The 25,395-nt window shown below is 41.3% G+C and overlaps 3 protein-coding genes across 8 annotated transcripts in view; 2 read left to right on the top strand and 1 right to left on the bottom strand.

Annotated features, from left to right (window-relative positions):
• Nucleotides 1-4,738, top strand: part of LOC146703341 (C-terminal-binding protein 2) — a 99,973-nt gene extending 95,235 nt beyond the window's left edge. For all 6 annotated transcript variants that reach the window (XM_085466528.1, XM_085466526.1, XM_085466527.1 and 3 more), the window contains one exon: nt 514-4,738. In XM_085466528.1, coding sequence (XP_085322654.1) covers nt 514-694 — 181 coding nt within the window. In that variant the 3' untranslated portion in view covers nt 695-4,738. The remainder of the gene's footprint in view (nt 1-513) is intronic.
• Nucleotides 3,229-20,092, bottom strand: zranb1a (zinc finger, RAN-binding domain containing 1a). The gene is made up of 10 exons (XM_085466531.1): nt 19,728-20,092; nt 18,419-19,271; nt 12,969-13,156; nt 11,814-11,967; nt 10,853-10,924; nt 9,969-10,167; nt 9,171-9,291; nt 7,592-7,721; nt 6,430-6,659; nt 3,229-5,403 (listed from the first exon to the last, which is right to left on the bottom strand). The coding sequence occupies exons 2-10, from the start codon at nt 19,245-19,247 to the stop codon at nt 5,188-5,190; spliced, it is 2,139 nt and encodes a 712-aa protein (XP_085322657.1). The 5' UTR covers nt 19,248-19,271; nt 19,728-20,092; the 3' UTR covers nt 3,229-5,187.
• Nucleotides 20,093-20,099: 7 nt separating this feature from the next.
• hpdl (4-hydroxyphenylpyruvate dioxygenase-like) lies at nt 20,100-23,738 on the top strand. Its single transcript, XM_085466532.1, has 5 exons — nt 20,100-21,276; nt 21,364-21,530; nt 21,608-21,759; nt 22,264-22,391; nt 22,822-23,738. Exons 1-5 carry the CDS (start codon nt 20,522-20,524, stop codon nt 23,024-23,026), a joined length of 1,407 nt encoding a protein of 468 aa, XP_085322658.1. The 5' UTR covers nt 20,100-20,521; the 3' UTR covers nt 23,027-23,738.
• Nucleotides 23,739-25,395: the final 1,657 nt, after the last annotated feature.

Below are 25,395 nucleotides of genomic sequence, written 5' to 3'. Positions count from 1 at the left end.
TTTAAGGAATGTGATCCAGATGTACGCCAAAGTTTAATGGATTCTTCTCTACCTCCGCTCCCTCATTGCTTCTAGCTTTATGAAATTAAAGCCTGGTAGCTTCCGCAACTTGGTTCTGATCTTAGAGAAGTAATTAATGTCTTTTTTAAATTGTTTGATGTGTAAAAAGTTAGTAAACAGCAAAAACTCTTTTTGTCTGGCCATCTGTTGAGTCTCCCTCTCTTTCCCCATCTTGCACCTGTTTCATGTTTAGTCTAATCTGGCTGCATATTTTTCTAGACATATTAAAACGACAAGAAATTCCAATTTTATTCACATTAATTTGGACCTTTCTGAATCTGAAAATTCAGCCTGAAAGCTAAGTAACTCTTAAACACGTTCCTGAAAAGGTGGAAAAGAAGCAGCAGTTTCACTAGATGATGAGGTCTTTGCACAGAATCCTGTCTTTCACGGTTGTACGTGGGGGTTAGGCTCGTGTCGGCACCACTAACCTCTGACCTTTTCCCTCCCCAGATACCCGCCAGGTGTGGTTGGAGTGGCTCCGGGCGGCATCCCAGGGGCTTTAGAGGGCATGGTGCCTGGTGGGGTGCCCATCGCCCACACCTTGCCCTCTGGTACACACCCCTCCCAGGCCCCATCGCCCAACCAGCCCTCTAAACACGGCGACACTAGAGAGCACCTCACCGAGCAATAGCAGCAGAAAGGATACATACGGCAGCATCTCATCCGGCCTGTTGACACTCAGAAACAACCAATCAAAGCAACTGACCAACTGGGACCAAGAGACAGTGAAACGACACAAGCGGCTGCCTGCTAAAAATCCAGCCAGCAACTGGGAACAAAAGAAGTGTTCCGGGAAATTTGTACTTTTAACCCTTTTAGTTTTTACTCTCTGTCTCTTTGGGTTCAGTTACCGACTTTACTCTTTGATGATGATGTATTTTTGTCTTTCTTTGGGACATGCCTATGATTGTGGACACAGAGTCCAGTGTTTTTAGTGCTCCGGGATTACCCGATGAGACTCTGTTCAGCTGCCCCCACCGTACCACCCACCTCAGAGCTCATGGGAAATGTAAGCCCACTTCTAAACACACCAACTGAACAAGAGAAAAAAAAAGAAAAAAAAAGAAAAAGAAAAACCTTTGGCATCATACGTTACTGGATCGTATGACCCCTGACAGCGCTCCTAATCTTCCCCGCCTCTTCTTCACCCAGCTCCAATCCTCATTGTGTAACAAGTGTGTGTTATTTAGGCCCCCAATTATGCCTCAGAAGAGAATTATTATTAATATTGTTTTTTTCTTTTTATCATCAGTGTGAATGACTAAAAATGGATTATCAGCTTATATATATTTATCAAATTAAAGAAAAAGATTGTTCATCAATTATAGTAATCAAAAGTGGGCTTTAACCCTTTCCTGGCAGTGGTACATTTGACACCTGTCACAGCTGGAGTTCCAGCTTTTCACCACTAGAGGGCACTTGTACACAGTGTGAGAATTTTTGAGTTTTAAGTGTCTCCAACTTACTACTTTTTAAAGCAGTTGGTGATTAACGTAAAGCCATTCATTAAACACGTAACTGCAGCTGAAGCTTTTGAAAAGAAGTCATTTTGTACTTTTAGTTCCTAAAAGCTCAGCGATGCATCCAGTTCTCTCCAGAGAAGCGTCTGATGGCTAACTAATCATAATGGCAGTCTTGTTAGACATGGTGACCCAGTCCCTTCTGTGAGCACATTTCACACTGAAGACAGGAAAGGGTTAAATTCAGCATGGTTTCTTAATGACTCAGGAATAACACTTTTTTTTTGCAGATATTGTTTCTCCTCCCGCCCCTCCCCCCCGCAAAATAATTGTCTATAAAAGGAAAAAAAGAAAACACAAAGACTGATCTGGTTCGTCTGAATATTGAATATTTCTCTCCATCATCCTCTCCATCGTGGTATTTTTATAAAAAGGACACATTCACACATTTTTTTGGTGTTAAAGAGTTTTGAGGAGTCCTGTTAGATTCGTATTGCCTAGTTAAATGTTCCTATAACCATAGTCCTATGTGATCCCCCCTCTCTACCTGCTCCTTAATATTTCCTTTGTTCTAATGAAGGCCAGGTTCTTTGGGGCATCCTGTACTCTGTAAGAGCAATAGCTGAAACTCTTATTTAGTGTCCCAACAATAGCAGAAGAGGCAGCCAGCAGTATGTTTTTGTTTTTAGTGTGAGTATTTGTATTTGTTTCTTGTACAAGGTGAACATTTAGCATTCAGTGCAGTTCAAATAAAAAAAAAAAAAAAAGAAAGAAAAAAAAAAAGATAAAGATACGATTCTGAGAACCAGCCGTCTGTACTGACTTCTTGATTTTCATGTAAAACAAGTTTACTCCCTTGTCATGTACATGCACTGGCCGCTTCATTAGGTACACCTGTTTGTTAACTCAGCAAATGTCACAGCAAGAAAATAATCACATTTAGCCATGTACAGTCAAGATTGGCCTTCAAAGGCCCAGCAGAATGCAGAAGAAAGGTGATTTTAGTAAGTATATCAGTAACTACTGATCTACTGGGAATTTCCCCGTACAGTAGAGAAGAAAGGTGAGTGGCACTTCTCTGGGTGAAAGTGCATTAATCGTGCACGGAGCATGCAGGAGAGCATCTCTGAAAGCGCAACGCATCGAACCTTGAAGCAGGTGGCGTACAACAGCAGAAGATCACATGCGTGCTGTGTCTGTCTGATAAGAACAGGAAGCTGAAGCTACAATTTGAAGATTTGTCAAATTGGACGACAGAAGAAGAAGACTGGAAAAATGTTGCCTGGTTTGCATGTCTTGATTTCTGCTGCAACATTTAGATGATAACACCAAATTCCTAGCATGGATCCATCGTTCCTTGTATCAGTGATGGAGTGATGGGATATTTTCTTGGTACTTTTTGATCCTGTTGGTACCAATTTATTATTGAGTAATGCTGCTGATCATCTCAATCCCTTTCTGACCACAGTATACCCATCTTCTGATGGCCGCTTCCAGCAGGATAACACTATATCACAAAGCTCAAGTCTTCTCAGACTTGTTTCTCAATGTGACAATCTGCTGTGCTTGTCACCAGATCTCACTGCGCACCTTTTCAGATGTGGTAGAATGGGAGAGTCACATCATGGATTAGCATGAACGTGCAGCCAACAAATCTGCAGCAACTGTGTGATGCTATTATGTCAATATGATCAAAATCTCAGAGCACTGTTTCTAATACAATTTTAATTGTATGCTATGAAAAATGAAGGTCATTCTGAAGGCAAAAAAAAAGAGTCCACACGGTATTAGCATGGTGTACTTCATAAAGTGATCAGCAAGTGTATATTTCATAATTATGAAAAAAATAAAATAAAATAAAAATCACAATATCAGGGCTTTATCACAAGTGTAAAGCCCCAATACTTGGTGGTGGTGGGGGGGGATGAAGACAATACTGAAATAGAATGAAATCCAGTATTTGGGGCTACAAGAAATAACTTCTTATTGAATGAAAAACAAAAACAATCTCACATTGTTTAGTCCCAGAACAATTAATTTAAAGGGGAGGGGGGGGGAAAAAAAGGTCTGTTTTTATAAACCTCTCTTGATCTAGTAATTCTGTAAGTTTTAAACAAAATCCTGCTGAGGGGGTAAAATAACAGACTGTATATAAAAGATGAATGTATGGAACATAAGCGAAAAGTACCTTAAACCTGCAGTTCTTCATATTGCCAGCAGGGGGAAACTCTTTGGCTACAAAAAGAACCCTGCAGGTTAATTAATATTAAAAGTCTTATTCAGAAATTTAAACTTTAATAAAAATTTGTATTTAATTTTGTCTAAACTGTTGTTTTGCACGTTGCAAATTACGGCCCACGTCCGAGTTAAAAATGATGATAAAGCTAATGTGGGGCCCATCTTGTCCTGAATGTGTAATTTTCTTGGCCAAATTAGCCCCACTATCAAGCACCATGATGGCCAAGATGTAAATATTCAATTTGAGCCTTTACAACATAACTTTACTAACCAATAAGTGATGGTACCGAGGCTAAAGCCATCTTTTATATACAGTTTATGACATGCTTCTAAAACTAACTGTGATTTGCACTATAGAGAACTCCATACTGCAGTGATCCTACTTATATTTAGATGATGTGGGTGCACAATGTGAACATTATTGGCTGTGTCCTTGTGTGCGATCAAACATTCCCGATCCACCATCACCCAGTGACTTCAGCTATAACAGGAAGGAAAAGCAATCGTGCGTGTGTGGCGTCACCAATTCAAACAACGAATTTAACAGTGGGAATTAATGAACAATGCAAGTAAGTAAGTAGGTGCAAGTGAGTCAAATTTAATATTAACGCTGTCCACTGAAAGAGGCGGGGCGTTTGGTTTTCTTTCCCCCACCAGCATCATCACCACCCCCCACTCAAACAAACTGTGTCACACATAGAAATGTCAGTAAGCCTGTATGTCCTCCCCCCCCCCCTCCTCACAGAATTTATGTATAATCTGTGCAAAATAAAATACTTCAATACTTCAACTGAAAAGATCAAAAAAAAAAAAAAGCAACCAAAAAACAGATAAAACGGGGCAGAACAAAGGGTATCGCCTCCGCGTGCCAACTCTTCTGAACAAATAAATAAATTCAACATCAAATGGGGCTTTGTAGAGGGGATCAGCAATCAGGAAAACAAGTGCTCTGTAAACCTTAAACATACACACACACACACACACAAAAAAAGGATTATCATCCTCTCAGTTTGAAGCAAAAATTTCTGTCAGGCAATTCTGTATAAATGAACTTTGCCATCTAGTGCAGCTTCAGGATTTCCTTAAATACAGTATATTTTTCCTATATGAGCTATTACTTCTCTCACGGTGAGATAATTACCTTGACAGGAAGCATCAAGATAACCGGTAAGGACTATAGGGAGGCAAACCAAGTGGACTTGCGTTCATGGGAGCAGTAATCAGGATTCTGTTTGATGGTGCTGGTATCTTCTCTACCACAGAGCTCACAGAACACATGCATTATTACAAGTTAAAGATTTACATTTTTGGAGAAACGAGGGAGGGGAAGGGGAAATGTAGATAGCAAGGTAGTCTCTCCCAGACCCTATAATGTCCATTCCACAGATTTAAGAGCTCTTTTCTCTCTTCTCTACTTCCCCCTCACTCACTCATCTTCATCGTCCTCTTCCTCGCCATCGGAGAGAGAGGCACAGGGGTGGATCTGGCGGTATCTGTCCAACCACTTCTCCACCATCTGGGTGACCAAGGGGTGGTTACGGCGGCGAGAGCTCTTCTGCATGGCAGCCAGCATGCCTCCTTCTGTCACGCAGCAGTCCAGCCATTCCCTCAGCAGCTTTTCCTGCTGCTCCTCGTTGCCCATCTGAAGTCACACACAAAACATGCTATTAGTAATGTTCAGATACACGCTTTCACCTCACAATAGCACATGCTAAAAGCTTTCCTGCATCAAGACTAATTTGCAAAAAACAAAGCTAAAACTGGTCTACAGCCAAAATCACTGAAACTAATGCTAAAGATTGTTAATCGTTTCACGAGGCACTGCTACCAAAACTGGAATTTTTATTACAAAGGCCGCTCCATCCAAACTGTAGATTCAGTTTTGATGAAATGCAACAAGTATTAAATACAACTGGTAGATTTTTCATATTTTAAGATTAATGCAGTTTTAAGTACTGTGACTCAGAAATGGTACAAGTGAAAGGCTTATAACATCTGGTAGTGCGCTACATTATTACATGGTCACATGGTGAAACCAGCTTGTCTACAAGTCAAAATACACTGGGTAATTGATCCAACTGCTGTTTCTTCACATCCCAACATCCCACCTACACATAATATTTTAACCTAGCCTTGTAGACTGGGCTTTAAATGCAGTCAGCACAGTTCTTTTTGGAAATTGAGCTGGCATAACCCTGCTAGGCTTTCTAATATTCTTCATTAGCCGCTACAGTGGATCAGCCGCCTCCATAATCACACTATCCCTAGCATCCTCGTCTTTCATGCCACCCCTCTTTTTATCCTCCTTCACTACATCCATGAATCCTCCTTCCCAGTAGCTCAAATCAAACACCATCCCTCCTCTGCACATCTCCAAACCACTATACCTAAGCTGTCACCGTGATGTACTAAATCTTAATCTTGTCCATCCTGGTCACTCCCAATAAGAAAATAAAAATTAGGACCTTTGTCTCCTCTGCCACCTCCAGCTCCGCCTCCTCTGTCAGTTCCACCCCCCGCCCCCCAAAAAAAGCAGTAAAGTTCAAAAATATTTACAGTAATACCAAAATACACTTCTCAAAATTACCCAATTACCTGCTTTTTAAAGTTAAATTTAAAAAAAATAATTAACAAATCTGCAGTTTTACAGCACAACCACAGTTCCTACCTCTTGTGCAGACAGGAAGTGAATATGCAGCAGCTTCCTTTCGCTGTCCACCAATGGCAGGAAAGTGACTGTGACATCGTCGTCAGTATTGAGGTTGGCGCCCGCACCGCGATTGTCGTAGCCGTCGTTCTCCATAGCCACCAGGGCCGAGAAGTGACCCCGTGTGTAGCCCAGGGCAATGGGGCTCTTCCAGCAGAAGCTCTGCTCCCATAACAGAGGCAGGTACACACCTGAAGACACACAAACTAGTCAAAAGGTGCTGCACGCCACAGCACTCGAGGCATCGGCCAGGAACAGGCTCGGCAACTGTTCGCTCAAATTGTGTGCAAATGTCAGCCGAGGCCGAGCGCACTCTCAGATTTGACCTGACGCTAGAGGCGGCTGCTTTTTAGCCCGCTGAAAACAACCGGTTCTTTGTGAGCAGAGACGAGCTCCGCGGTGCAGCCTGATGCTCTGCTTTTTCAGAAGTGCACCCGCCCTCACCCCTCTGGCTTCTGACAGGCCAGCTTCCAGCTCCAAAAGCACACCAGCAATCACTAAACACTTAGCGTGCAATGTACACAAAAGCTATGGTTTCAGTCTACACACATAATTACCGTAATTGAGGCAGGCCATCATAACCAGGCTGCACCCTAAACGGAACAGATACACAGCGAGGCATCACAGACCATTTTATTTATTCAAATTATCAGTGCAGCACACCGAATGAGGTCAAGATATTCTGGCAGCCACGCACTCCAGCTGTGCTCACTCTGCATCTCATACACAATAGCCTGTCTGTATGAGTAATTCTAATGGCCTTGTTTCATGTGGTGTTGCTGCAGGTGTTTAAAGCTGGCTCACGCCATGATAAATGTTAGAAATAAACAGCGAAGCTCACCGGGGTCACTTTATCACAAATTCCACTCAATTTTAAAAAGTTCTTTCTGCTTAAATTAAATATTAGCAGAGCTGTAACATAAGTGACTACTACACCCTCTACAGTGCACACACGAGGGTCCAAAGCTTCACCTTTGATAGTCACATCAATAAATATTAAGAAACATACTGATCAGCAAGTGTCAGTACTCTGTTTCCATTTTCCCCAAGATCTGACACCCTTTACAAGTTCAGGATCTGAGTTGAGAACACCGTTTTGTATTACAGCCACACGACGCCTCACCTTGAAAACGAGTGTATCCTAACGTTTCCCCACGGAAACTTTTGTAGTATTTCACTCCGTAGACTATGATGGGTCTTCGAAGAATATGTGCAAGAACAAAAATGTGGGTCTGCTCTAGGCTGGCCCCGGGCTAAAAAGGAGGAGAAAAAGAAAAAGCATAAGAATAGTTAGGCATTGTGATCATACTGCAAAGAGAAAAGTATCTTATGTGCGAGTATGAACGCTTTTCTTTCCTTCTCATTGGGCACATTACATAAGCACTTTTAAATATTCTACTGCTGCAATGATCTATCGCATAAAAAGGGGTTTCAAAGTTTCAGCCTTGTGGGATGGGATTTAAAAAGCTTGGTTTTTATCCTTCGGCTCTCATCTCTCCGTTGCTGTCAAAGCCTGAGACGAGGTCATCGCTTGGTAGCTTTTGCTGTGTTTGTTTGTGCTGCTGGTAGAGTGGCTCTAAGCTAAATGCCTGTAAATCCCAAGGTCACATGCTGGGGAGAGAGAGTGCTGCTTCAGCAGGCGTGCCGGTAGATCAGCTGTCTACAACTTCATCTTAGGGGATCAGCAGTAAATTGCTTATGTCCTATCTGTCATTCACACATGATCCACCATGCACAGTGCGACCCTTCCGACTGTCTTTTCCCATTTAGACTAATGCACATATATGACAATAGTTCATAGTTTCAGTAGCTTGTGCTTTATGCAGACCTTTATTTCCTCAAATAGAGTTGTTTTAAAAAAAAAAAAAACCGTGGTCGAGGTCACTGCAGCAACAGAATCTGACAAAACAGCAAATCAATAGCTACACTAACATATGTTTTGCACTTCTGGTGGTGTCGTGAAGTTGGCAAGCACAATTAATCTACTTGCAACTGCGGTGTCAGCCTGTTGAATTATATAACCGCACGCCCGTACTGACGAGATAACCTATCGGCCTGTTTGAGGCGGCGGAGTGAGCGTTGTGCACGTAACACGACTACCCAGTGTTAGAGACCAGATGGAAGAGGCTCCACGAACAGACTGATTGTGTTCATGTCAAGATATTAAGCAGATCAGCTTCTAGCTTTGAAAAGACTGTTTCAAATGATTTCAATGTAAAAGGGCTTATTTAATTGATATTTGTTCAACTGTATTAATTGTGCATATTGAGTTTCTTTGAGGATAGCTGTTTGTAAATGACAGTTTTTGAGTTGAGTGAGCAAAATATAAATGCATCCAACTATCTTATGAGTTGCCTTTCCTTGATCAAATACAGGCGATACATTGCAATTTTGATGTTTTCCCACAATTATTGCAATATGACTCACACGCTTTTGCTGACTGGAGTGCTGCAAGAGTCTAATGAATATGCAAACAATGCAAGAGAGGAAAGGGACTATTGTTATGTAAATATTTTGGAGACAGACGTTTTGGGTCATAAACCTTCCCGTTTTGCCTTTGTTAGTGCATCAATTTATACATCATTTTCCAGCTTTTATTTCTTTTGTAGACCAAAAAATAAAAAACATTTAAAATGTACCACTGTCTTTAAACTCAATGGAAGTGAAGGTAGGCTGTAAACCAGAGACAACAACATAATTACCTGGCTGGCCAAAGACAGAATGAAGGCCCAGTCTTCCTGCCACTGCTCCTCTCTGAGGGAGAAATGTAAACCAAAGCTCTGCGAGTACCATGACTCCCACTCCTTCCAGCGTGTGTAAAACCTATTTTTTAAAAAAAAAGAATATTATTATACTATTTTCAAAGCTTATTGAATTAAAGGTGACCTCGAGCTCAGCCTGCTTGTATAGAATGGATTACTTTATGTATCCATTTACAGAGCTTCAAAAGAGCTACACTTTAAGTGCCAGAGGTCTTAATTATACATAAACAGAACAATCCACACACCTGCAATGCTCATTAAAAGGACTTCTACCCATGTTTTTTGTCTTGTATGAGTGTAGTCTATAGGCATGTCCTCTAGAAAGAATATTCTGTTATACACCAGTTTGAAAATCTGGATTTACAGTCACTCTTATTCCAAGAATATAGCAAAAACTTTAGAATAAATATAATTATGATGTAAACAGGTCATAAATTCACAAAGAAAAAAAAACAAAGTGCTTGTGTTAAAGTGAATCGAATCAATACAATAAAGTCTAATTAAATAAAATAGCATAACTTGGTAGAGGGGGAAATGATGAATGACTTTTTGTTGTTGTTTTAATGTGTCCAGTCTTGTTTGCAGTTTATTTCTTTCAGTTCGTCTGCTCTCGCTTTGTTTTTATGCAGATAACACGAGGCCATTTTTGAATATGCAACATGAACTGAGAGCAGCCTGTGAAAATTTTCAAGTGTCAAGTATCAGACTACAGGAACTGTGTAGGGCTGAGCCTCTCACCAGTGGGAGCAGTCGTGCAGGCTGTCGTGGAGAGCCTTGCGGAGGACAGAGTCCTTGTCGTAGATGCCCCAGGTGGCCTGCAGAACAGAGTCCAACAGGCAGTCTCCGGCAGTGCGGTTCCACAAGGCGTAGAGGCGACTGTCCAGGCGTGTCCCCAGCTCCAGAGACCAGTTGATAACAGGAGATTCCTCTTCCAGTTCTACAAACAGATATAAATGTGCGATTGGGTGTTGAGGACTCCAAGACAATAACTAATCAAGTTCCGTGTTGTTGCAGTGAAAACACAAAAGAGGAACTTGTGGCTGCATTTATTTTCTCCGCTAATATATTTGATAGTTTAATGAAAAGAATCAAAACAAAAAATTGTGTTTCCAAAAACTCAGCATAGGATTGCATAGATGCTGCGTTAAGTGTTTCAGATGTGCAGCTGCTGCAGCCGCTATTTCCGCAGGGACAAAATGCAAAATGCAAAACCTGCTTTTCTCTTCCCATCGTGAAATATTATTAAACACATCTCCCTGAATATGCAATCATATTCTGCACCAGAAACTCAAGGCAGCTCTATCCAGTAGCCCACTTTAAGGTGGCTTAAATGGGTCATAACACTCCTTTTATATCTTCGTTGAAACACAAAACACACACACAGCTGCACTGGGAGAGTGTCATTAGATAAGTATGTGGGAGGGAAACTAGTGAGCTCAATTAACCTAATTAGAAAAGGAAAAGAAGACAAAGCAGGAGGTGGGGAGCTGATTGAAGACAAACACAGGCAGGGAAGATGCTAGTTTAAAGCCCCTTCTATTGCAGGACGTGAATGGCTGAAAACATGCAACTGGACAGATTGAGAATATGACACAGGATATAAAGAATGACATCTTCAGTACCTTTCTGCACATCTCGATCTAACACCTCATCAAACAACTTCTCCTGGACAGCAGGCGGCAAGTCTTCTATATCTGCAGAGAAACATGGGAAAGATAGGTTATAACGAGCATGAAAACCTAATGGTAGACAAGGCCGAGGGCAACATAAATGCTACAGTAATGACACACAGAGGGGATGTTCTTCACTGGATGGCATTTTGTCAATGGCACACTGTAAATACAAGCTCTGTGTATTGAACTGTGCACACACAAAGCCAGAACACTGGTGGCTGTTCTCTGGTTCAATAGTGAATGGCACTGGCTTTGTCTGAGAGCAAGAGAGACACAAACAGACAAAGCGAGAGAGTGAGTGCCCTGCAGCTGGCCTCGGGCCAAATTCACTCTGTAGTGAAATGCTTGGCATTAGACGCACACACACAAAAATTTGAATTTATATGCAAAGGCTTCATAATCTTTGCTCCCAGGGACAGCAGCAGGACTAGATCAGAACAGTGGGTGTTCTTAAAAGTAAAGTGCATGTCATTTCAGTGAAGACATAATGCCACAGGGACGAGCTGATGTTTCTCTGAGCAATGCGGCGGGGTCCTATTCTTACACTCAAGTTCACACATTGACAATTTAGACATTTATACTGTGTAGAAGAAAATTCTACAAAGAAGCCATGAATAGAATCCCAAAGAGCACAAAAGTAATTATTTCCCCGTTGCTTGCTTCCAGAGTAAATGGAGCCAGTAATATTCAGTGTCAGACATGACAAATATTAAGACTGGTTGTTGGGGTGGGAGTTTAATCTGAGCTGTTTATTGAGGCTACAGGAAAAATTATATATTTCTGCGAGCACAGGCCCATAAAGCAAAACTGATAAAGGGATAAACAGGAAGAGAGGTTAGATTACACGCACAAACACACACCAATAAAAAAAAAAAAAAAAAAAGTGGTATAAGCATTAAGACCCAAGTACCTGCGGGCAGAGTAAAAGTGACCAAGTCGGTGAGGAAGTAACAGGTGAAGTCTCCTTTACGTTGACGTAGTGAAGATGCAATCTCTCTGCGGATCTGCTCCGTCAGCTCGGGACACACCATGGAAGGGATGCACTTGGCTGCTTGCTGGCTCACCTTATAGACATGCACACAGATTAAAAAATTTTATTTTACAATGAAATTAAAAGATTAAATGAATATATGAACTTTGGACTATATAACTAAAACTAAGCTAACTTATCTACACTTAAGATACGTCTGCAAATGTACTACCCCAAAAGATTTGTTATGCTAAATGCTTGCCCTCCCAAACTGAAAATTCAAAACCGCAAGCTCCACCCACGACATTATGGTAGCGCGCCAGATGTTGTCCATCAGCTGCAGCACGCCAGGAGGGTTAGCATCAAAAGCTGGGCAGGCACAGTGCCAATTCTATTAAACAGAAGCATTGTAGTCACCCACACTGCATGCCGAGAGTGAATGCGCTGCCATCCTGTGCACTCAGATACACTGTGTCTTCTCTTGCTCACAATTTTGTTTGAATTGTCAATTCCAGTTTTAGTAGTATTAGTGAATCTTCTCAAACAGAGACGAGATCCTTGACACATACTCATACGCCGTCGAGACATGGTTCCCATGCATTTCACGCAGCACAAAAGAGGAAGTTGGTCCACCTTACCCACCCAAGCGTTTTTCATTCTGGGGATCAAACTCTCCCATGCATAGTAAAGACCTGCCTTTCTATGCTTGCCAACATGCTTCCTGTGCCTTTTCCTAATCACTGTTTGCTCTCCGAAATCACATCAACTCTTATCATGCCCCATAAGAAACAATGACAGAATAGCAGCAATTCTAATACCCCCCTAATTCTAAAAAAGTGCTTTTCTGCTGTAATTCTATGCATTAAGAGCATCTATTTTTCATTATATAGCACACTTGGTAAGGAGCAATTATAAGCGGTTGTGGCTGATAATGAGAAATACAAAAAAGCACTTAAAAATGAAAAGTTTCTGTAACATAAAGACTTTACAGGCATGTTAGAATTTTTAGGATCTTTTTATAAAAACTGACATAAATCCTCTTAAGATTAAAAACTTATAGCAAATTTTTGCTCAAAGATTCAAGACTATGCTTACCTCTGTTAGCAGAATGGCGAGCATGTCCTGCCTTTGAAAGCGAATAGCCAGATGTACCAGAGTGAAGCCTACATCAAAAGCTGAGGACCGATTAAGGAGCTGCACCTCGTCTGCAGTGAGCTGTCGGGCAATGTCGCCACCGGATGACTTATAAGCTTCTACTGCCGCCAGGTCTCCCTCCACAACGCCTGCAGGAGAGGAAGGAAGGAAGGAAGGTTTAAAAAAAAAAAAAAAAAAAAAAAATCAGAATGAAAAATAATGGAAAACAACTGTTAAAAGTGATGAATCAGTGCCTAAATATTGCTGACACAGCTTCTTTTCTAGGATTGTGTGTAGCGAGGCTACCAAACTTTAATAGAGTGACTCATGTCAACATAGTCGGCCATTTATGTCATCACATGACATACACATTCAAGTGCGGTGCATCGATATAGGGAAGACTAAATGATACAACACAAGCCATTTAACAGCACTACAAGTCCAACCTCAGAGCTGACCATAAAAGGTTCAACACCTTTGTAAACATCATAACCCATCTGCAATGTAGCCTTTATTACTTTGGATTAGTATTACTTAGGCATACTGAAACAAGCAAGTGTATTCAAAAGATAATCAAAAGAACATACATGTATCAGCAAAAAAAAAAAAACAACAACATTAAAATCCATTTTAAAAATGGTTTAGATATATTTTTTGGAGCAGCTTCAATCCCCCATGTCTGTTCTTGTAGAAGCAAGATGTAACAGACAGCTTTAAATGTGCTAACACAACATCGCAAATCACAATTTATTAATATTAAAACCTGGGAGAAATTTGTAAAACAAATTCAACTAGAGGAAAAAATTAAATAGGGCCTTGATGTCATTCGACAGCTCTGATGACCTTTAGATGTAGCCACGAGCTAACCGAGTGCAAGAACAGTTATCACACTGTCGGGCTACTACATAGCAGAACAGACAGAGCAGTGTAGCTGTAATGTGGCGCTATCAGAGAGCTGTGTAACACATAGGACAGTGTGTTGAACCTACTAGTCTCAACATCTGTTATGAGTGAAACAGCCAGGTAGCAAACAGGACACTGGAAGAGCTGCTTTATTTAAACTGGCTGCCTTACATCAGGATGTTCTCTCAGGCAGGGAAGAGGACAGTTGAGTGAATCTGGACTAAAACATTCCAAGCATGACCCTTCTCATTTTACACATACTGCGTGACATTTTGCAAACAGATCTATAAATACATGCAGAATGATTTGAGTTGCAATAGCTGTTGCTATGCGGGAGACCTCAAAGGAACTCAAGAATGCGGTGACCCGTTTTCAGTGAATACAGGCAGTTTTGCTAAATTTAGACTTAGATAAACAAACCGTAAACCTTTGTCAGCGTCAAGCTGAAGCTGTTGATTTACTGGTCGATCTATGTTCCTACCCTTCCCTGTGGCCGTGAGCTCTGGGTAGTGACCCAAAGGAACTGATTGCTCATTTCCGCTGCTTTTATCAGCAATCTGCAACTAGTGTACCCTTAGAGATAGGATGACGAGAATGGCAGTTCGAAAGAGGGTCAGTGTTCAGGCAGTTGACTATGATACCTCCTGGATGGCTCTTAGTTGAGGGGATTCTAGCATATCCAACTGGGAGGAGACCCAGTGCAATCCTAAAACATGCAGGAGAGATTACGTTTCTCACCTGGCTGTCTCCCATGACATCACTGATTAGACTGCTGCATCAAGTCCCTGATAAACGGGAATGGATAGATGGAGAGATATCCTACTGGTTAAGGCAGCTAGGTTTGCAAAAAAACAAAAAAAAAACAAAAAAACCCCCAGACCTTTCTTGTGTGACTCATACCAATCTTTGTAATATAAAACAAAAGCAATAAAAGAGAAGTTATGAAGACTTTCTAAAAACCGAGAAACAAGTAATTGGATGGTCAAGTAATGTGCATTGGCATGGTGAGCAAGCATTAGTGCAAACCAGATTTCTCGACCAGTATTAGGGCTGCCACGATTAGTCGACTAGTCACGATTACGTCGACTATCAAAATCATCGACGACTGATTTAATAGTCGACGCGTCGTTTGAAGCTTTGTAAGATCACAAAAGACGCAGGAATAAGTAGTAGAATTTAAGAGTGCAATAACGGACTGAAACAGAAGATGGCAGCACAGCATGTACAAGGATGCCAGCTGCTGTTAAACCCCGAAGAAGAAGAAACTGTGTCCCAGAATTCATAGCGTAGCCCAGCTCAGTTTCCAACAATGGTGGCAGCTAGTTAGCTTTAATATTACTCTTATTATTCTTTCTGGGTCACAAAATAAACGTTTAACATATTTTCAGGCGAGAATGTAGCTGTGTAAACCTCAAATATCTGCTCAGTTTATCAAGACACCACATATTTTCAAAAGCGCTTTTCGGAGACGTCTGTTACCCACTAGCTCGATAGCTAGCCGGGGGCAAGGCTCACTAGAGCCCGTGAGAACACCGGACTCCCAGCAAATAGTTTTCAAACCCACTGCCGTCTTTCGCTACTCAGGTTAAATATATATAAGGCTACGTTCACACTGCAGGCGAAAGCGCATCAAATCCGATTTTTTTGACCCTATGCGACCCATATCCGATCATGGTATGACAGTGTGAATGGCACAAATCCGATATTTTCAAATCTGATCTGGGTCACTTTCGTATGTGGTACTGAATCCGATACATATCCGATGTTTTAGAAAGCGACTGCTGTTTGAACGGTCAGGTCGCATTAAATCCGTCTTTTACGTCACCGACACAAGACAGACGCCAATTATCAGCTCCGGAGAAGCACCCGAGAAGACATCGTGAACGCTTCCTGGCCATCCAGTGTAGATGTCAGTGAAACTGTTGGGAAGACATCGTTGGAGAAACGTGAACATTTTATTTGTACTGTATAATCTGCAGATTCTGACAGAAATCTGCAACTATCCTTTGAAGCACCGCTCCTCTAAAACAGCAATAAGGATAATTATTAGGTTATTTACATTATTATGTAAATAACAAAATAACTTAAAGCAAAAATTGGGAAACGTAAAGTCCGAAGTCTTTATATTAACGGCCATCTGTCAAACAATACTGTTTGGTCTTGGGTCTAAACAGAGCGCGTTGTGTGTGAAGTCTTCTTTTGCGCATGCGGGCCACTTTGAGCGTTCACACTAGAGCGCGTTTGCTGTCGCATTTTATTTGTAGTGTGAACACGCAGACACAAAAAACATAAAAATCGGATTTGATCAAAAAAAAAAAAAAAAAAAAAAAAAAAATCAGAATGAGCAATAAGACCTGCAGTGTGAACGTATCTGCAAATTTCATTCAATTTTAATAAACTATCATCTTGTCTTTATTTTTAGTTAGCACATACCATAAACACTTAAAGCTGTAAGCTAATGATAGTTATATAAGAGCAGATGCATGCTAGTGCAATAAGCTGTACGTTTTACGTCCAATAAATGCATGATCTGATTAGTTGACTAATCGCAAAAATAATCGGTGACTAGTCGACTATCAAAATAATGGTTTGTGGCAGCCCTAACCAGTATTTTATCTTTCGGAGCGCTGTATGGGTCCTTTCATTTAATGTAAATGAAAACATTTAGGTTTTAGCAACTGCAACCCATTAAAAGATTAGGCTATGTAATATTCGTCCCCATAATGACCCAATCACCCAGAGATGGGTCATAGAGGTTTTTAGGCATGATGGTTTGTGGTTTTATCCCAACTAGAACGCCTCATTACGCCCTCAGTGAACTAACATGTCAGAATATTTTGCCTTTGCATGCTTGACAAGGTCAGCTTCATGAGAGCATGTCTGATCCCAGCAGTGCCTACAGTCTGATCAATGCACATCATGCAGGTTGTGAAAGACTTTGAGCTAATATTGGTCTGCGCTTAACAAATACACAGTCTGACATTGTTTCTCAATCAGCTGCTCCACAGTAACCTATGGTTATCTAAAAGTAATGTGCTGGAACAAATGAAATCAATGTCTGTTTGTGTTTGTTTCTCGATATCTCTCACCATAAGTACTACAAAGTGGTGGGCTTGCATTTTTTTTGAATCATCTGAAAAATTCAGTTCATCGTCGAGATTAATTTAATCTTCTGAAAGCAAAACAAACAGAGGTCCTTGATAATGTTTTTTTCTCCCACACCACATTATCAGGAACCGCATCGAAATATAAACAGAGCGGCAACAGCAAGAGACACCAGTTAGGTTTTTCACTGAAACAAAAGAACCATAATACAAAAACATGTCCGCTTCCTTTTGTGGGAAAGCACAATCAATGGGAATCATCTGATTTTGGCTCTTGTACGGAGCACAAAAAACATTAAAGTAGAACTGCAGGAACACAGTAAAGTGAAGTGAGATCGTGTTTTCAGACCTGAGGAAGTGCTTGGCCATAACATACTCGACTCAGGCACTTCCTCCACTGACAAACACTTTGAAGAGCACATGCGGTATAACCGTAAAGAGTCAGAGACATGGTATGAAGAAGAAGAAAAAAAGGCTCAGCCATATTTAAAGTTAATACATGAGTCTTCCCATGTCTTTAAGGACAGCGGTAGGGAGAGGGGAAAAAAGAAAACGACAAAAAAAAATAAAATAAATACTGCCAAGTTCAATCAGTGCAAAGGTCAAGGGGGCGTTGATCATGTGCTGCACTCATGTTTTTTTTTTCCTTCTGTTTTTTGTTGACTGTTTTTAATGTCCTGTCAATGTTATTTTTACCTCTTGGGGGGCTCTGTTCAGCACATACGCGTCACTGTTTACAGGGTCTATTGACTGTGAGCCAGGAGACTCTCTGCTCCATGGGCTGCACTTGCACTACGCTGCCCAGACGGCCCATTCATCCCCACCAGCTGGGAAGCACTCACACCCTCTCAGTTGCTCAAAGATGCTCTCAGAGCCCAAGTAAAAGCACTGGGAACATCAGTGGTGAGTTGGACCAAATTCCTACTTTCCCTTTTACCACATTTTATGGTTTTTTCATTGCAGTCAGCAGTATTTACCTGATGGCACCGCCCTATGAAATAACACAGCAGGAATTTCTTCTGTACTCTAATATTTGGAGACTAAACAATGAGTCATGCCGTCACTCATTTATAAAATACAAAGTGGCTCTTAGTGCTGTGCAACCTTGGCACTTTGCAGAGTGATGCACCATCTGCAATGTAATAACACAGAAAATGTGTTGCATTGGGGACAATAACTGCCACCTCTGTCTGGAGTACAATGCTTTGCTGTCACTTAGCATGACATCACAGACACACAAAAAAAGTGTTGTTATAAGAAAAACATGACATAGGAGAGTGTATTCTTTTTAAACAAAATTAAGAAACAAGCACATTTTCACATCATTCATTTGCTATGAACCAACTGATCTCCTAATCCATGCAGAAATTACATGTAACGTAGAAAGGAGGAAAAAAAACTCACCAGCACATGCACTAAGAAACAGCCAGTCAGTTTTCTTCATTCGGTTCCTAATCTGCTTTAACCTCTTGAAGTCGACTTCTTGTTCCTCTTTGCTCATGGCTCCAGCTGCAAGCTCTATCCTCTGGAAATCCATAGTGACATGATCTTCCCTCTTGGGCATAGGAGGGGATCTCCTTTGCCCCTGGCCTTCGCTGCAACTGCCCCTCCACCGAGCCCTGTCTTGCTCGTTGATTACGGGTGAGGGCTCCGCAGACTCGGCCAGCTCTATGGCTTCTTGGTTGTTGGGCCTGGGGAGGGCACACACCACACATTTTGTAGTTCTGGGCCAGTTCTGGTAAGTGCAGGCGGTACATGTCCAGTGCTGCTGGTGGGTGTTGAGTCTGTTTCTGTCATTATACTCCTCACAGGTATCCACAGGAGAGTGGAGAGCAGGGCGGCAACCTGCATTGGAGCCTGACGTCTGTGGGGACTCAGTGGGGCTGCTGGTCCTCGGGCGCTGACAGAGGCACTGTGTGCAACGGATGGCACGAGGCCAGTTCAGATAGGTGCACATCTGGCAGGACCACTTATTGGCAATCTCAGCCATACTGGGTGACCTGACTCTAGGCCTGGCACTGGAATCAGGACAGATGAGGAGGCTGCTGCCACTTTCACTTCTAGAAGGCTCCCACTCCAGCCCGGGGTCCAGATCAGGACTGTTTTTGTAAGGTTCCTCTGTAATAATGGGTCCCCTCAACCTCGGTGCACGGCACATAGTACATTTGATTGCAGATGGCCAGTTTTCATAGGTGCAGTAGTCACAGGCCCACTTTATCCTCTGCTCCGTCATTGTGGACTACTTTAGTTGGATGCACTGTTGTGAAAAATCCCGTTAGAGTTGAGACATAAACAATAGCTCTGCGAATAATCTCGAATAAGCAGGTGTTACAAACCATTGTGTTTAGATATAAGAATTCCGTCCAGCATATGCTCCAGCAGTTTGTAAACTAACCTGCATCTGATCGGGCACATTCAATGACACACTGGCAAGATTACATTTTAGAGTGTTTGATTTGAATCCTTAATAATCCGTAACTCTAAGAAGAATGGTTAACAGCGCGGTTTTAACTCATCTGACTAAAGACACTATTGCGTTACTCTGCAGTTGTGTTTTTAGTCTTTAGCTTTAGCTTGCTAGCTACTGAGCTAACCTCCTAGCATATATAGAGCTAACTGCCATCAAATCCAACGATTAACGCGCACGACGGAGCATACAGTCATGGAAAAGGTCATAATTTCATTCATGTGATGAAAAATGTGATAATCTTACCGTTTCGTGACTGCGCTGCGCCGCCGAAAACCACAACAAACCCTTCTCGTTCACTCCCCCTCCTCCCCTCCTCTCCTCCTCCTCCGGCTCAATCAAACCTTTCCCAATCCGAATGATTTCGACTCCTCTGCCCTCTCACATGTTTACCTTCGTGGACTCGTTAACCACTGGCGGAACAAAGCAATCCCCGGCAAAGCCTGGAACACCTCGAATCATCGTTTAAATCCGCGACTCTCCGTGGTTTACATTGCCTCCGTGTTGTTTAATGGCGGCGACAGCAGACAAATGAGTAGCAGAGCCAAAATAAACGCTGGCCTGCCTCCGTCACCAATCATCTGGCTGAGTTCTCAACGTGATTGGACAAAGGTAAAGTACTGTGTTGCCTTCAGGAACGTCCGGAACAGTCAAAACGCCCTGGGGGGTTTAATTTTTAGGACGCAGAAAGAGTTGATAACCACGTCGCTGAAATACTTTGCATATTTTGTCGATTTTTAGGCACATTGCACTAGACAAAAACATGTTGATGTTAGTCATGCTAAGACATTTGCGATTGGATAGTTTACACATCCCCAAAGATTGGGATAGAAAACTGGATTACATAAATATGACATTATCCGTATGGATATTAAATCCGATATTTATAAGCAGCATAGAAACCATGGTGAGTCTGTAAATTGTTTAATTTCTTAAATTATATTTTGAATACATTCCAATTAAATTCTGAACTAGCTGTGAAGAATAGCAAAAGCGTTAAGTATATGCTGATGTAACTGAAAAAAATAGGCTTTTCGGTTATGAATCAAGGGTTCCGCTTTCTCTGGACACGCCCCTTTCAAAACGTCACTGAAAACATGGCTGTTTTCTTGAGCCGGTTACACCACGTTTCGCTCCACGTTTCTAACGCGGAGAAAATAGCTAATGACCTTGTCTCTAAATTCAAGTTTGATTTATTTGCTGCCAGATTAACTGACAAGTCCAAGCAGTTTGCTTTCAGGAAAGGAGCAGCAGTTTTCGTCGTAAATGAGAGACCCAGTAAAAGCAGCGTGGGACTGAATGAAGGGATACTGGGATTAGCTGACAGATACTCCATTGATCCACAGCGGGCTGACTTGGAGAAGTACAAGCAGGGTAATAATTCTTTGGGATGTCTTTATGATTTAAGCCCTCTTCATCCGGTGGATACTGTAAACAACGTGTGTTTCGAGGTAGAGGATGTCCAAAGGTCATTCAAGGTTCTTCGCGATCTGGGCTGTAATTTCTTGGTGCCTCCCACCACCGTTGAGGACGTGAATGGTCCTGTCACCTACTCGGTAGTAAAATCAATTGTGGGAAACGTGTGTCACACGCTAATTGAGAAGACAAACTATGAGGGAGTCTTTTTGCCAGGGTTTGATGTCATTGAAAAGGACTGGAGCTTGGGAGAAGAGGACATGTCTTGTCCTGTCACACACTTTGATCACATAACTTATGCCTGCCCCAGGAAGACAACCCACCAGGTCATGGGGTGGTATGAGAAGGTCTTTGGTTTTCAGAGGTTTTTCATTGATAGGTGAGAAATTGCTCCGAGGCATTTGTTGCCATATCTTTTCCCCAGCGTGGTGTCAGTAATCTCAAGGCTGTTTGTTCTCCTGAATAGTAATGAAGACGTGGATGAAGGTTTTGTGATAAACCAGGAGGGCATTGGGCTTCGACTTACTGCCATGGAGTACTGGAAGTGCAGCAAAGCAGGCATCGCTCTTCCTTTTGCTGGCAAAAAGGAGCCTGACTGCAAGTTTGTCATTGCGGAATCACTGCCCGAACAAGGTAATAGAAACCCCTAGTTTCTCATTTAAGCCACTATTTATGATCTCCGCCATCATTGTTTGCATTTGCTTTGTCAGGCCGGAACCAGGTTGACACCTTCTTGGAGCAGCATAGGGCCCCAGGGATCCAGCACATTGGGCTGTACACTAAAAACATTGTTTCTACTGCGCACACAATGGCTGAAGCTGGCGTACAATTTTCCTCCCCTCCTCCAGCCTATTACACTCAGGTTTGAATGATTTTGAACTATAATCACTGCAATAAGCGACCTGTGTTTTATTCATATTTTCACATTATAGTTCTGTTTAATTTATATAGTTGGCCTGGATTTTGAAATTTTGGGAATTTGGGAGAAGCTTGTCCTCATACTTCCTGCAAGGCAGGCTTTCAGAGATTTTTCAGATCTTGTTAAAAGGGTACATTTTGATCCAAACCATGATATATTACCACACTTGACAAAGTAGTTATGCCTAAAACCTAGCTGAACTGTGACTTAAGGCTGAAAACAATATCAAAGAAAAGAGGGCTTTGAAGGCAAACTTCTCCCACTAGAACACATAATCCAAGTCATTATCACACTTTTCAAGGTTATGCCATCACCACACAGAAGGAGAACAGGGTCTGCTTTGTACCAGTAATCACAGGAGCAAACACTATAATTACAGACTTTGTAACAAGTTCAAAAATAAAGGAATTTTCCATCTTTTTAAACCCATCCCATTCGCTGTGGCAGCTGGGAAAACAGCAGGAAATAGAGGAAGCAGGTCACAGCCCCCAGATGCTAGCACAGCATGGGATTCTCCTGGATACAGACCTGCACCAGGATCCTTTATCACAGAGAGCATCCAGTGAAAGTAAAAGGTAAGAGCCAATCAAGAGTTGTAATCTCTCACAGCCTTCAAAGAATGCCTCTCTTGTAAATTGTTTTAGTCAATGGTTTCTTTTAACTATCTTTGGCATTATCTTATTAAATAAGTGAAACACTGTGAAAGTTTTGTGTGATGTATGGCTGCTCAATGTCAGCAAACAATCTTATCAGTCATCTCTATTAAAATGAGGACATGTTCCTGTTTTACTATTCAGTACAATTACAGAAGCCCGTTTGGCTTGCAACATGCATGTGAAAACTGCTTGACTTCGTTTAAAATTGCTGCAATAATGATGAAAGACACGAACCACAATTTTTTTTTTTTTTTTTTTTTTTTTTTTTTTTTTGTATTCACCAATGAAAAGTTGTGGAAACAGTCCCGAGGCTGAAAGTGAATCTACTGTGCTGCTTTTCCCCTTTCAGACATCTTCTACAGGTGTTTACCAAGCCCATATTTGCTGAGAACACCTTCTTTCTCGAGCTGATTGAGCGAAGAGGGGCAACGGGATTTGGCGAGGGGAACATCAAGGCGCTGTGGCAGTCAGTGCAGGCGTACATGGAAAATGAGAGGGTGGATCGTCAAGAACCTCAGGGATCCTCAAAAACTGCACAAACTGCTCTTAGTTAGCCACTCCAAACATTTCTATAACAGGTTATGTTATTTCATGTGGCTGCACTATTTACTGAAAAACATATGAAATATTTAAATTAGTCTCTAAAAAGTCCCTCGTTGCACTGATGACACATTACTTATTATATAATGTATTCATATCTGTTGAAATGGGTGCTGTGTTCTGTACTTGAAATGATACAACAAAAGACACTTGCTGTAGGAGTAAAATAATGTCTTTGTTTTCACTGTCTCAAAGTAAACCACATTGCTCCAGAGTAACCTCAATAAACTTGACTCACAGTAAACTGTGAAAATCAATTGCTGGCTTCAAAATATTGTGCTCCGTTTTTCTTCTTGTGTGGGCCAAACTTCAGAATAAGCACACTTAAAACCTCTTAGACCTTCCTAGACAAAGACTGACAATGGCCAGTGCATTTTAGTAATTGTCAAAGATACTGGAACTTACAGTTACTTACATTATATAGTAGCACTTGCATGCGGTACTTTTACTTTGCAATGCTTTTGGGTGCAGTGGCTTGTTCTTCATTGTTAATGCAGCATATGTATGTAAAGTGTCTGAACACCACTTCCACATATACTCAATGAAGTATGCACAACAAGCTCAAGCTGCTAGAAGACTGAAAGCTTGCTAATGCATCAATGATAGTGTGCTTTTTTTAATGTATACTGTGCTATAATAACACTGTATATTAAAGTATTTTCACTTAAAACATTTAAGTGCATTTGCTTACTATAATGCTCATAGTTATGAATGCAGGAAAAGTGAGAAATGTTTATTTATTTTTTTACATTTTATACTAAGGTATTATTAATTGATTTAATGCATTAGCATCACTTAATTAAAGTCACTGTCCATATGAGAAAAAGTGACCACTTCATTGGCTCGTAATGTAGAAATGTATCCCAAACTATTATTTGCTGTTCACTTCATTATGTAAGCATTATGTTGGTGGAAAATTAAACTAGGCTCTTTGGCCCTTTTTTTCCCTAAATAACCCACCCACACAGTCACTTGAAGAACTGTTACTGGTCAAACAGCTGCACCTCTTTCAGAAGCCGTAGTGGTTTTAGCAATGTGCATGCTTTGGCAAAAAAAAAGTGGCTTTAGAACCTCTTAGAAGGGATCTCCAATCCCACAGAGATGTGCCAGTTCAATTAACTTGGCTATAAACATTATGGATGAGGATTAGTGGGATAGATGAGAAGCAGTGAAGTTTAATGGACTTCCATGAAAGCCATATGTTCTTTTTATGCCCTGTCTGTAGTTACAGTATCCTACTGAGTACACAAGAGAGTCACTGTAAAAACAAAACATAAAAACTCAGCAACAGGCAATTTATGAAATGAATGTACTTCTGCATTTTGACAAATGGTGTCAGTGTTTTTCCTTTAATCAGGGGTCACCTGCTCAGGCAAACTGCATTTTAAAAATGTTGATTCTGTATTAAGGATTTATGTTTTTCGATTACATAACAAGCAAACCGAAGCAGCACATACAAAATAGATGCACTCCCCTTTCTTCATTCACCACTGGAACTGGGCTGTGCTATGGCACGAGTTTCTAAAGTTTAATTTTAATTGCATTTGCTTCGAATTATCTGATATAATAGGAAATTATGCTGTGTGATAGAGAGGATTAACTGTTCATTAAAGTTGAGAAGGGATGGCTCCTGTAACAGGAGTCTTTTAGCCATCTGTCTCCAGCCACAGTGTGAACCCCAGATGGTGTATAGCATTCTGCATGGGGTCTCAGTAAATGGAGCTGGAAGATAACTCCCTATTTACTGTTAACCATATGCTAGCTACAGATTTATTAACAAAAATCATAAAGAAATATGCAAAAACATCATAATTTGTAGCTACATCAGCAAACACACTCCAGGTTACTTTTTGTAGCATTTTCCTACACTATAATTGGTGCACACTGCCCCCTGGTTGTGATAGTCACAACACACACTAGCAAACCTGTTGAACAGGAAGACTTCCACCCCTGTTCTGCAAGGTACTTTCTTCCTAAAGAGTGACTTTTAATGCTATGAAACAGAAAAGCCAAAAGTTTGTCTTATTATCTGTTTGCTAAATACCTTCTCTATAGGGATTTTGTGAAAAACCCCAAAACTCTAGCCCGGATAGTAGAAGAGACAAATCCTGGGTGCCCTTTAACACAAAAGGCAGACAGTCTAAAACCGAGGAGGACAGCCTGACAGTCTGGGGGAGATTAGAGGCACACAACAGATGTTACTCCTTGATTAACAATAGTGTCTGCCAGGGGTGAGTCTCAGCTCCCCACCCTTCTGAGGCCCACTATATTAATTCCAGCTCCTAGGAAATATATTGATTTACTGTACATAATGTTATGGGAC

This window comes from Copadichromis virginalis, linkage group LG8 (assembly GCF_057382275.1).
Source record: "Copadichromis virginalis isolate Kocher_CV1m ecotype Utaka linkage group LG8, C_Virginalis_male_GT1.1, whole genome shotgun sequence".
Classification (NCBI taxonomy): Eukaryota; Metazoa; Chordata; class Actinopteri; order Cichliformes; family Cichlidae; genus Copadichromis; species Copadichromis virginalis.
The sequence above is the reverse complement of the archived record's forward strand: the minus strand, read 5'-3'. Positions and strand labels throughout refer to the sequence as shown.